Source organism: Abramis brama (genome assembly GCF_963993115.1).
Source record: "Abramis brama genome assembly, chromosome: 21".
Lineage (NCBI taxonomy): Eukaryota > Metazoa > Chordata > Actinopteri > Cypriniformes > Leuciscidae > Abramis > Abramis brama.
In genome coordinates, this window is record NC_139983.1 from 10,672,924 (window position 1) to 10,687,512 (window position 14,589).

Genomic DNA, 14,589 nt, shown 5'->3' on the forward strand with positions numbered 1-14,589 from the left:
CAGGATAGATTTGATTACATTTTAAATTTGAGTTTGCAAATGAATAGTCTGTTTGTTTTTGTGATCTTGATCATCTTTAGGCTCGGCTGGATGCTTTAACAGAAGTGGATGACTCTGGCCAGCTGACCATTAAGTGCAGTAAGGACTACTTCTCCCTCGACTGTGGCATTACTGCTTATGAACTGAGCGACTACAGTCCCATTGAAGACGCAGAAGGTCGAGGGCCACGCTCCCTTTATCCCGAGCTGGAGCAAGACTTTCCAGAACTGCTTCAGAGTGTGGATCTCCTCAACATTGCAGCCTCTAGACAGAACCAGGTGTCATCTTCACCTGCAGAAGAGTCTGTTACTTCCACCCAGGAACCTCGAGAGACAATCAGTGGCCCCACCGAAGAAGAAAGTACACCGGATTCAGCAATGCAGGGAGATAGCAGCTTTGCCCTTTCCAAACGCCCTCTTCAAGGTGCCATTAGGAGTGATGTTTCTCCCACACAGCCTTTGCCTAAAAAGCCCATGTACCTGGAGGGTGATGGAAACACAAGGTTCAGTAAGCCTTCACCTCTCCAGTACCAGGCTGACTTGAGCAGAAGCACTCCATCTCTTCTGGATACACCGGATCGCTCAAAGTTCTGGCTGGAGCTGGAATCAGTTTATCCAGGCAGTGGGAGTCAATCCTACGAGAGTCTCCATGCTATGAATGGAAGGAACTTGCGAATGGGTCTCAAGAGACCATCTGTGCCTGGTGAAGTCCCACTGGAGAGACGCTCATCTGAGGCCATGCAGGGATTTCAGACACAGAAGCACTTGACGAACATCAAGACTATGCAATCCAAAGCCAAGCAGGCTTACAGTGACTCTTCCAGCCCACCACCATCTTCAGGGGAGGACATCTCAGACCACGACCCACGGGAAATGTCCTCCAGCCCCGGCGATCAAGCCCCCACCACAGGCTCTCTCTGGATTGTTAACCAGAATGCTCTGCATATCTCCAATGCATCAGACAGCCCCAAAGAACACTGGTATGGTTCGGATGAGTTCCTCGCTCTTCCAGCCCAGCTGAAAAAGACAGAAATGTTAACGATGAAGCTGGAAAACCTTGCTCAGGCTTTACCGCAAAGAGGCTTGCAAGAGTCCATCCAGGACGTGGATGACTGGGAGCTCACTGAGGTCAACCCTGATTGGGAGAGCAGCTCCGATCTTCTTTTGCTTCACCCCTATAAAAAGTCCTCCCGAGCCGGGCGCTTTTCACCTACTTCCTCGAGCGGCGTGGCTCCTTCTCTTGATGACAGCATAGAGTCTGGGCCCCTCAGTGACCTGTTATCCGAGGACGAAGGGGCGCGAAGTACACCAGAGTCCAGGGGAAGAAACATATCGAATGGACGGCCCATTGCACCAAAGATTATGTTCCAATGCACACCCTTGATACAGCAGCTACTAGCAGATATTCAGCACCAAGAGAACTACCACGATGTCTGGGCGAAGATTGAGGTAAGAGATTACTGCTTTTTGGTAAAGTATTCTTAACCTTTCCAAAGGCTGTGTTTGAAAAAGAATACTAGCTTACTACTTACTGTTGGAGTATATGCTGTATACTGTGCTACAGAAAACCATGCAGTATATACTTAAATCTGTTCCATACTGTATAATGTGCTGTATATACTGAATGCTGTATATGCTATTTACTGTTCATTTTACAGTGTATTGAATACTGTGCAGTGTGAACTGTAAATGCATTATTCCATTATAAACATTTCAGACTGTAGTTTGCTACATTTGTTGTCAAATGATCTCACCATGTTGCATATGAGTGCAGTTTAGTTACCGTTGTGTTTAGTAAAATAGTTTTGATTCTCAGAAGTCAGGTCAGATAATGAGTGGATGTATTCAGATAGCACCCCAACAATGTGCAGGTTGCATTGTGGTATACATTATTCTGCCCAGTGTACTGCCCGTACACTGCTTATTTTGGCAAATCCTAATATACATGCGATATATTGCAGAAATAGAGTAAAAGTAGTATGTTAGTACACTATTCTTTAGATAGCCATTCACTCAACAAAGCTAAATGAGCAACCGAGAGATAATCGTGACCCTCTCAATGGTTAAACTTACATTTATCACAGTTCTATAGTTTATATCTAATTTAAAAGGGGTATAATTATTAAGGAAGTCATTTGTATGCCTTAATCCTCATTCACATTGAGGCGGCAGCTAATATGTGTCACTGCACTAAGCAGATATTAAAAACAGCTGATAACTAAAGGTGTAATGAACTAACAAGCCACCTCAGCCTTTCGCTAATATTCAAAGCTTAATTAACAGGATTGTGCTCCTTGACAACCTCTCTTCAGTCCCAAGTCTGTAATTAAATGATTAGCTTCAAAATTAAGAACATGCAATCGTTTATAAAGGACCCAGGTGCTTGAGGAAACCCAAACTAGTCAGACTGTGTGGGATAGCATACTACCATGCTAGTCTTACTACTGCTGAAGTGTAAAGTATGTACACTTTGCACACTATGCATATTTTCTGTATGCATGGAAATACCCAGATGACCTAGTACATTTACATATGCAATAGTTGAAGGGAATACTGTCTCCCATAATGCAATGCTTCCAAAATAGTGTTCATGCATCACACAAAGGCTAAAACATTATTAAAATAATAATACATGGAAATGTAAAAGATTACATTTTATATTTATTAATTTAGCAGATGCTTTTATCCAAAGCAACTAAGCAAGAAGTACGCTGTCATAGGAGCCAATAATGCCACACCTCATGAGACAAACTAGAGAGGTCATAAAAATGTGACAACAATGTGGCATAGCTGTTTGAAATGTTTATCATGGGATAATGCATACTGTTTAACTTATTATTGTAATTATTATTTTATATATTAATTTATAATAATAGGTAATATGCAGTGTGTCCTCTTGCAGTAAGTAGTAAGATAATATTCTGTTTCGATCTCAGCTATTAAGCAATCTAGCTGCATTAATCTTTATTAGTAAAAGGTACCATTTCTTGTAGTAATGTAATTCTTATCTATGTTCTTTCAAAAATGCATTGCTAATGAGATCTAAATCATGACACTTTTTTAGTTTGTTTCCTGATTGCTGGCCATGAGTTTAGATCTACTGTTTTGTTTACTGCCTCAGAGACATAATGGGATACTGCCGCCATCTGGTGGTCAAATATAAAAACAGACCAAGAACACCAAAAGTCATATAAAGTAATGTCTTTGTTTATGAAATTGAGTCAATTATGATGAGTGCATCAAATTAAGTTTATTTAACAAGATCTTTTAGATGCAATCTTTGCAAACCAAGTATTTCAACTTTTGATTTAGGATGCTTTGGTTTCAAAAATATGCCGTAGTGCCCAAAAATACAGTAGAAACTACAGTTATTGTTTCTACTGTAAAACCAAAGTAACCTGGTATCACTCACTATTGTCAATAAAATAAAAAAATTAAGCAATGATTCTTGCACTGTTTGAATGACGTCATATGGATTACTTAAGAGTTTGCATTAGTAAGTGGTGGAGATTATGGTTATACTGTATTTGTGTTCAATAATTTGTGCATTCATCCTGATGTAGGCATATTTTGACCAATGTCTGGACTTTATCCACTGGAACTCTTTCAGTTCACACTAATTCATATTTTATCACCTGCAAATTCAGTCTTCTGTTTCATCCAAGAAGATCAATCATGGACTCCACAGCATAGAAAGCATTTTTGAAATATACTTCACAACACTTCTCATGTCTTATGAACAGTAACCACTGCAATCATGCCGATCTGATGGAGGTGAATGACTAGTGAAGGGAAAGGATGCCCTCAAAAGTTTTCAGCTGTAATCCTTTCCTTTGGTTCCAGTGGAAGCATGTGCATGTGTGTGAGTGTGTGCAGTAAGTTCACTGGAGCGGGCGGAGGTAGGCAGCCACATCCACCTGAGATGATGTGTGTCACAGGAGGAGGTGATTGATTACATTAGTATTCAGCCGCTGGAGATGACTTCATTCTCATGGCAACAGACAGCTGGCAGCTGAAGCCTCTTCTTGGGGGCGTCTCAGGGGCCTAGTCATGTGTGACGCCACCAAACCCGTCTTCCCCTTCTCCTTGTCTTTTCCTGTCTCTCTCTCTCTCTGTTTCTGTCTTTCTCATCCTCTGCTTCCCCCACTCCGTCATTCTTTGCATATCTTTGTCTTTGCATCTTTATCTTCATTTTTAGTGGCAGATATGGTAATAAAAGTGAATATAAGAATGCACAAATTTTTGCTTTAATTAAATTGTACTATATATATATATATATATATATATATATATATATACATATATAAGTAAAAAAATATTTGCTGTAGTTAATAAAATAATAGTAGCTGCCAAATAAAAATGTATAAATCTAAATTTCCATTGGAAAAAGAAAAACAGCAGCAAACAGCAAGTTCATTTCTTTCTATTAATTTGCAGTATATTCACATTTTATATGTGTGTGTATATGAAGATATATATATATATGAAGACTTCAGATGTATGCTTGTATATTTAAATTCAGTAATTTCACTTAAATGGCAATGAAAATTACCTATTAATTGCCATTTAAGTGAAATTACTGAACTTAAATATACAGGCTTGATCAAAATGATCATTCTAGAAGAAAATTTCAGATGGCACTTAGAGGATTTTGCATCTGAACTCTTCATATATATATATATATATAGGTGTATATATATATGTAGATATATGTGTGTGTGTGTGTGTGTGTGTGTGTGTGTATATATTACACACACACACACACACACACACACATATATATATATATATATATACACACACACACACACACACGTACATGCATAGATATATACACACACACACACACACACACACACACAAACACATACATATATATATATATATATATATATATATATATATATATATATATATATATATATATATATATAAACACACATAAAATAGGCTTCATTTTCTAAAAGCAAAAAACTATATACATGTATATTAGTTTTTTGCATTTAGAAAATGAAGTCTATTTTGTGTTGACATTTATTTTCATGACAATTAAGCAATGTCATTTTTGTTTTGTTTTGTTTGCTTATGGAAAAGAGCTGCATGATTCTCCAAAAGTCTCCTTTTGTGTTCCATTGGAAAGGAAATGAACAGCTTGCATATTTGGAATGCCATCAGGGTGATTAAATAAACAACAATTTTTCATTTTTGGGTGAACAATTCCTTTTGAACGCATATAAACAGACAATGCAAATATGGTGATAAAAGCAGTGGTTTCTGAGGGTGTTCAGTTCATACTGTATATGAATTTGGCGGCTACCGACTTCTTTCACCCATTAGCTCTCTCTCTCTCTCTCTCTCTCTCTCTCTCTCTCTCTCTCTCTCTCTCTCTCTCTCTCTCTCTCTCTCTCTCTGTCTCTTTCTTTCTCTGGGGCATGGAGTCGAGTCTCATTTTCTCTTCCTCCCTCTGTAATACACTCACAAACAGGTCTGGTGACAAGCTCAGTTAATGCCGTGACCAGCGGCTACATATTCATCTGCTCTGAGAGCTTTATCAGTGCACGAGATGAGAGTGAATTGCACGCCGTCCCTGCCAGGGGAATAATTTAGCGGCAGTATCTATTGATCTTCATCGACTGCCACAATTTCGCAGAATTCCTTTGGTCTATATGAAGATGTACCATATTGCAGCAGAGCTGGAGAGATGTGCAGTAGTTTGAGGGCTTTCTTTCAACATAAAAGTGGTCTGCCAGCTCTAACCAGCTTGACCCAAAACAGTCTGCCAACTCAAAACCAGGTCCTGTCGAACTGTTCAACAATATAGACCAGATAGAAACCGTCAGGAGAAGTGTCCAGGCTTTACTCTGACTTTTGAAATTGCGTTCTCTCACAGATCTGATTCCTTTCCAGCATTTTAGCTTTGAAAGCACAGCCAGTCTCACCCACATCAAAGCTTGACTGCCGGTGAAGGCCAAACAGTCGATAAATTATGGGATTTTTAGCCTGCGTTTGCGGAGAGGTCATTTGTATCAATATCTTTGATTTTCGCCAATGTTAGATAATGAGCAGGAGGAGCTGCCATGGAGAAAGGGCGAAATCTTCTCATATTACATTCAGATGGTTCATTAGAGACTGTATGAAATGGTTTTTGATCCGTTTGCACGTATGACATCAGAAGACGAGCATATTTGTCACTGTAATTAGGTCTCAGATCCTCGTCGTTCACCCTCTGGCTAACCACAGACTTAAAGGAAAAGTTCACTCGAAAATGGGCTTTTTGTCATCAGAACACACATTACCTTCATGTCATATTTTTTCTTCCAAATGCAGATGCCCTAAATATCCAAGCTTCTCATTTCTATACAGTGAAAGTAAAAATGGACTGTAGAGCACCACAAATATAAAATAGTACCATTAGAAGTATCTGAAGTCCACATTACTTCTAAAGTCTTATGAAACAGATTTGGTGGTAGAAGATTATCATTGAAAAACAACTTAAATTTTGGTCGGTTCTTCATATGATGCTAAGACTTGATATAAAGATGCTAATACAGTCTACTTTGTTTTGTTTTTTTTGTCCTTTTTGGAGTATGAAACACCCCATTGAGTTTTGTTGTGTAGAACAAAGAAGTTTGGACATTATGTAAAACGTCTTTTTATTGAATGGATGGATGAAAAAGTCAAGAAAAACGATGATGATTTTTCAGTGAGCTGTTCCTTTAAGGGCAGTATTTGGTTAAACTGGAATCAGCAGTCGGAGTCTGTATAGTTGTTCGTTTGTCCAGCAGATGGCAGTATTTACACACCGTGCACATTGAACCTGCTCTCATTGAAAACGCCATAGAGGCTCATGAAGGGCAGCTACTGTGACACATGCAAACCCTCACTCCGAAACTTTCATCAGCTTATCAAACCTTATCAAAACACTTTCTTTTTCTGAAGTCCTATTTGTTGTGTTGTGGTGTGTAACACATGTTGTTTGGTTGGTTTGGATTGTTATATTTCGAGACATTTGATGTCAGAACAATCTGATGTGCCTGTGTGTTGTGTGTTTGCTCTTGCAGGGTTTTGTCAGCAAACTGGATGAGTTCATCTGTTGGCTGAGAGACGCTCTAGAAACCACTGACAACTGGACGCCACCCAGAGCTGATATCGACAGCCTCAAACTCTACCTGGAAACTCACCTTGTGAGTAAATGTCTAATCAGTCTTTCAGTGTGTTAAAGCTCACATATGTTAACAAATGGACACATGGTCAGACATTTTCCACTAGTGATCACACTGCATTTATTTTTATTCTACTGAATTTTTATCTTGTAATCCTAGATGTTGATGTTTTACTCACTATTGCTCTTTCATAGTTTCATCATGTCTCTCAGTCGTGCTTAATTTAAGTATCAACTTTATCTCAGATGTTTATCCTAAAATTCTTTAGGAGAAATGAAAAAAGAGTAAACTTTTGACATACAACTGACGTGAAAAAGATTTTAGAGCTATTAAAGGAAAGTATATATCAGCTCAGATCATTTGGTGTTGAATTGTATTTATATGTAGTAAAATATCTACATTTACTTTTGAAAAGAGGACTTTTAATGAATGAACGGAAAAATCATTTATTGTACATTTCTGTAAAATGACAGTACAAATATTTCATATATATGTGCATGTATGTGTGTATAAAATACAAATCTAACTTTTATATTATTTTAAATAAAATGGTAAAATTGGGAATAAAATTATATCAATTATAAATGCACATGTATTTATTTATTAATGTATAATTTAACTTTCATATATTTTATTATATATTATATTTAAATAATTTAACATTATATTATATTATATTATATTATATTATATTATATTATATTATGTTATATTACGTTACATTGTTATATTATATTATATTATATTACCAAAAGTAAATTATAAATGTACATGTGTTAATAAATATGTATTATATTATATATATAGTATATTATAATATGTTATATTACGTTACATTGTTATATTATATTATATTATATTATATTATATTATATTATATTATACTGTATGTTGACATTGTATTGGCCATTGACCATTAGCTGAGATTTCCTCTGAAACTTTTTTTTCTTTTCTTTTTTTTTTTCTGGGAGAACATCTGAGAAGCAGAGAGTTGATTCTTTTTTTGTGCTCCGTTAAATCTCATTACTGTCTTGGAGAACTAATTGAGATATTGAAGAGATTTGATTTATGGGTTGTCTTTCCAATGGCAATGTGAAACCCGTACCAGAAGCGTATCGTGTGCACCAGCTACACTGTTTGTTTATCAGTCTGTCTGTGTGACCAGCCCATCTGTACTGCAGGAGGAATATCACATTGTGTTTTATAGTGAGAGGCTTCACCAATTTTTATTGATTTAGAGAGCGGGGTCACACACTTGCTGTCTCTCATCCAGCGTTTGGGGCTTGCAGGATGTGCTCACAGGTTTAATGTCTGGGCATTAAGTCCAGCTGGCAGGTGGGGAGCGCGTGTGTGTTTGTGTCCGTGCGCATATATGTGTGTGTCTGTGAGCACGGATCTTTCCGGTACCCACGGGAGAGCCGTAAGGAGGAGGTTGGCTGTTGCAGGGTAGGAAGAGAAGGAGAGAGAGAGAGAGAGAAAAGGAGTGGGCTTTCTTTATAAGGCATTGAGAGATTGTGAAATGAAACCGCTATTGATTGCACTGGGTGGCGGATCCAGGTCTCTGAATCACATTAACCACACACAAACACACACACACACACACACACACACACACACACACACACACACACACACACACACACACACACACACACACACACACACACACACACACACACACACACACGCACACCGGCCTCCATTGACAAATGAGACGCAGAAACAAGGGCCCCCAGTCACACAGATAGTGAGTTGTGCTCCTGCTTTCCAACATGCACACAAACATTAAAGACATTCTTTATACATCAGTTAGTACATAAACCACACAGTTAAATTGGGTGACGTCCTCAGATAGATTTGAACTGAGTGGACAGTGTTTAAAAAGCTTAATGAAACACTTGGAAAAACCTTTGAAGATTTAATTGGGGTTTTGTGGCTGTTACACCATGTCTATTAGTCATTGTCATTTTAGAGGTCATTTATGTGCTAGTATACACAACAATTTTGTAGAAATTTTTAAATGTATGGTCTTTCACTTGCAGGAAAACAGACCACGAATTGATGCACTGATTTAGATAAATTAATTACTTTATTACTTAAGTGCTTAAGCATTTTAAAAACTGCAGCTTCAGCCTTGCGTTCTCCAAAAAATTGAAAGATAAAAAAATTGAACTAGCCTAAGGTAGTTTGCTGGTCTTAACTGGTTTAAGATGTTTTAGCTTGTTTTCCACCCTGACCTTCTGACTCAATTGCTCAAAACCCCTTTAAAACCATCAAACCACCAGCTTGGTGGCAAGCAAACCACTCTTCTTCTTTCGTAGCGCAAGGGGGTGTTATTCAAAAAATATCCATAAACTTCAAAAATGCACCAGAGATGGTCACCATCTGGATATCTTCAGCATACTACTTTCAACATACTATCATCAATCAGTATTGCTCTTAAATAAGCATTTGGTCTTGAAATGGAAAACATTTATGATTATTACAATATGACATAAAATTTCATTTTTGAAGAAATATTTTACATTAAAAAACTTTATTAGGTACACTGTGCTAGTACCTGGTTGGACCTCGTTTTGCCTTCAGAACTGCCTTAATTCTTGGTGGCATAGATTCAACAAGTTGCTGGAAACATTCCTTCAGTATGGATTTTGATCCATATTGACATGATTTGTCGGCTGCACATCCATGATGCGAATCTCCCGTTCCACCGCATCCCAAAGGTGCTTTATTGGATTGAGATCTGGTGAATGTGGAGGCCACTTGAGTTTAGTGAGCTCATTGTCATGTTCAAGAAACCAGTTTGAGATGATTTGAGCTTTGTGACATGTCACGTTATCCTGCTGGAAGTAGCCCTCAGAAGATGAGACACTGTGGTCATAAAGGGATGGACATGGTCAGCAACAATACTCAGGTAGGCTGTTGAGTTTAAACGGTGCCCAAAGTGTGCCAAGAAAGTATCCCTGACACCATTACACCACCAGCAGCCTGAACCATTGATACAGTCAGGGTGGATCCATGCTTTCATGTTGTTTAAGCCAAATTCTGTCCTATCATCTGAATGTCACATCAGAAATCGAGACTCGTCAGACTAGGCAATGTTTTTCCAATCTTCTGACCAATTTTGGTGAGCCCGTGTGAATTGTAGCCTCAGTTTCCTGTTCTCAGCTGCCAGGAGTGACACCTGGTGTGTCTTCTGCTGCTGGAGCCCATCTGCTTCAAGGTTCAATGTGTTATAAAGGTTCGACGAAGTATTAAGTGGCCTGTCTGTGCGTATGTGTGTACTATATGTAACTAAATAATAATTAAAAAAAAAGATTAAAAAAAGAATATATATATATATATGTATGTATGTATGTATATATATACACAGTGGTGGCCAAAATTATTAGAACGGTAAGATTTTTTAATGTTTTAAAAGAAGTCTCTTCTGCTCACCAAGGCTTCATTTATTTGATCAAAAATACAGCAAAAACAGTAATATACTTTACAATTTAAAGGGGTGGTATGATGCCATTTTCACAAGATGTTAAATAAGTCTCTGGTGTCCGCAGAGTGTGTATGTGAAGTTTTAGCTCAAAATACCCAACAGATATTTTTATATAGCATGTTAAAATTGTCAAAAACGCACCGTTTTTGTGTCTGTCCCTTTAAATGCAAATGAGCTGCTGCTCCCAGCAGAGAGGGCGGAGCTTCAACAGCTTGTGTCCTTTTACCTCACACAGACATGCACTGAAAATTTCAACAACTTTTAGCCTTTTATGTTCAAACCGGAGTCGGACAATGATGTAGAGACTCAAGTCATGAGTCCACAACATGTAGACAACATTTCTGAATGGTTAGTTGATGAATTTATGTAGCTTATGTGTAGTTATCTTCTAGTCATTGATTAGCATATTCTGTCATTAAAAATCTATAAATCGCGTTCCCAGGGGCGGGGTTTATGTAAATTTTAGGGTTGGTGATGTCACTAACCCTGGAGGAATATTGTGTAGTCCCAACCAGCCATTTGTTGAAGTCCTTAAAAAGTGAATTCTTTAGAAGAAAATATCTCCCTTTGCCTTGAACTTTGAGCGTCGTGACTTGGCAGATGTTGTTTATGCTCAAACAGCAACATTACACACTAACTAAAGTTTGAAAAATGAAATCATAATCAACCACCTCTTTAAAATAACTGTTTTCTATTTGAATATATTTTAAAATGCAATTGATTTCTGTGTAGGTAAAGCTGAATTTTCAGCATCATTACTCCAGTCTTCAGTGTCACATGATCCTTCAGAAATCATTCTAATATGATGATTTGATGCTCAAGAAACATTTAGTATTATTATCAACAGTTGTGTAAAAAAAAAAAAAAAAAATCAGGATTATTTGATGAATAGAAAGTTCAAAAGAACAGCATTTATTTGAAATAAATAAAAGACAGTTTACCCCCCAAAAATCCCATAATTCATAACTTCCTTCAAACCTGCACATCACAAACCCCAATCTGTCTCTAGACACCTCCTGGGCTAGCACCTTCTCTTTCTCTCTCTGATTTGGGGATTAGGACAGGGGGAGGTTTTGGTTCCACTGGTTGCTGTGGCACATCTATTGATGTCAAGTACGCGATAACCTGTCTGCCCTCATGTCTGAACCTAGCCGGGGCGCTTCAGCTCAGAGTCCCGTCTATCTGCTCTCACACAAACACACAAAGACATATCACACGTCGAGCTAGCAGAACAAAGCACGTATCACCTCACGCTTAAATGCAACACACATTTGTACCGTAATGGCAAACAAAACCCACACCTGCTTTAGAAATCAACTTAAAATGCAGGTTTTGGCTTTGTTCGCTCTAACTGTGAGGTTTCATTCATGAACACTTTGGATTTTCTCTTCGAGTCAGGGTTTTCAAGGTAAAGGTGATGATGAAATGGATTTAAGAACATTTTTCACACCTTGAAACTTGACGGGAATATTTTTTATCTTACAGTTGTTGAGGTGTTCGTAACAATACATTTTACTTCTCCTATATCCTCATTTCATAAAACATGACATGAATTGGAGCTGCACGAATTGATAAAAAAGAGTCTCTCAATTAGATCATGTGATATTGATATCGCCTCAGTTATAGCTGATGGGATTATTACTGCTCGCTTTTTATGCCGTCGAATACAGTATAAGAGTGTCCTTACCATGTGCACCAAATATTGATATTACAGAGCATTTTGTCGTAGCATAAATCAGTGATGGATATCTGTTTATTCAGCCTTTTTTCCCTTCAGTTTGTTTACTCATTTTAAAGGCGTTTAGCTCTGTAAAGGATATCAATTTCAGCCTGTATCCGAAGTCATAAATAAGCTCTCCTCACTTTCTCTCGTGTCTGTCATGAGTGATAAATTCTCTCACTTGCTGATCCATCACCCGTCTCGTCCCGCTCGCGCTTTCCGATGGCACAAAGTTGAGAGAGAGACTCGGCCCTCTCGCTCCAGCCTTAGACTGTCTCAGACACCAGACCATCCGCTTAGTATGTATGACGGCTATTTTTGTGCTTTCTGAGTCACTAAACTTAGGGCTTGTCTGTATATGATTAATGCTTTCAGATATTATTCTGAAAATCGGACTGTTTGTTTAGTCTACCGCCTTCTTAATCCTATAAACCTAATGTGTTATATTTGATACGCACATTTTTAAGATCTCGAAATAATCAACATGATTAAAGTGCCCCTATTATGTTTTTTGAATATTCCCATTCATGCAGTGTGTAATATAGCTGTCTGTGAAAAAGCTCTGCAAAGTTGTAAAGTCGAAAGTGCATCTTACTTTTTTGCCATAGAAATATCAGCAGCTGGACCAGATTCCTTATTTTTTTTATCTGTTTTAGGCCTCTGAATATATATATATATTTTTCTCCTCGAGTATGAGCTTCATATTCTCCGATATCATAGTACATAAACTCTTGATGTGTCAAATATGATACTCAACAAAAAAAAACTTTTCTCAGATTTTTTATTAAAATATAAACAATATATTTTTTCTTACTATTATTTCATATGTCAGGCTTTACAGGGTTCAATCAATCAAATTTATTTCAGGAATACATGGCCTTTCTGCCCATAGTTCCACAAAGTCTCAATAGCATGACAGATGCTCTTTTCTTCATTCCATGATATATATACACTGCCAATCTCCATGCATGCTTCGACTCACCAACCCAGGGGCGCAACTACATTGTTGCTGCAGGGTATGACATAAGTACAAAATTGTCATTTATTAATAAAATTGAACTATACTTCACAGTGATGAATACACTTTTGTGCTTTTTAATGTTGAATTCATCAATCTGGTGTACTTTGAGAGTTAAAATTAAAAGCTATAACCCATATTCAGTGTGCAAATTAAACAAAGAAAAATTCAAACCTTTTTTAGTAACAGTGTCTGTCTACATTACACTACAACATAATAATAGTTATAATATTAATTCCATGATAGTAATAGCCATATATTGTAAAACAAATGCACTAAAAAATAAAGGAAACTTTCATAATTAGTTTTGTACTAATTTCAATACTTCACATTAAAGATGTGATTGGGCCAGCCCAGTGTCAATCAAGAAAATAACCAATGGGCCGCTGATCTACGTGTTTAATGAAAAATGTCAAAAAAAAAAAAAAACTAACGCTGACTTATTTTAATTTTTTTTTTACCAATGCATTACAACGGCACTAACCCAGCGCCGCCAATAAAACAAAACAAAACGAATGGGCCGCTGATGTACGAGTTTTATGGGCCGTTAAGACAAAGACAAAAAAAAAAGCCTATTAAATGTATCGGCCCAAAAAGCACGTCGGCCCACCGGGAATCTCTAGCTTACATGCGTGGACGTCACACTTTAAATCCTACCTGTTGCCTTTGACCATCCACTTATTTAGCTGTTGGCACATCAGTTGACATGCCATCTCCTTTTCCCTCTTTCTTTTTCTATTTTTAGTCCCGACAGCTTTTTTGCTTTATCCATCTTTTTCGACTCGTACCTGCTCGCTCAGCGCTCACGGCGCCCCCGCCTGCTCGCGATATTACCCCCCCCCCCTCTCTCTATGTCAAAATTCTATGATGGAATCTTATGAATATCTTACTCTAGCCTGTTAGTCCTCTAAAAAGTTATATAACATTGAGGAAATGCAGAAATTATTTAGAAACGCACAACAGCAGCTACGTATAAATTAAATTACCATCGCTTTGGCGCCCCGCTGGTGCTGCGTCCCTATGCGCCGCATATAGCGCATATCCACTTTTTGTGCCACTGCACCAACCTGTGACATATCAATTACAAACATCACCAACAAGTGTGAGATCACCCAAATATTTTGTACGCAGATCCATGCACAAAGCACAATTATACAAGA

At 37.7% G+C, this 14,589-nt stretch overlaps 1 protein-coding gene across 3 annotated transcripts in view; it reads left to right on the forward strand.

Moving 5' to 3' along the window:
- akap6 (A kinase (PRKA) anchor protein 6) overlaps positions 1-14,589 on the forward strand; it is a 167,155-nt gene that overhangs the window by 41,920 nt on the left and 110,646 nt on the right. For all 3 annotated transcript variants that reach the window (XM_084096982.1, XM_084096983.1, XM_084096984.1), the window contains 2 exons: positions 81-1,487; positions 7,100-7,222. In XM_084096982.1, the coding sequence (XP_083953108.1) occupies positions 81-1,487; positions 7,100-7,222 (1,530 nt within the window). The remainder of the gene's footprint in view (positions 1-80; positions 1,488-7,099; positions 7,223-14,589) is intronic.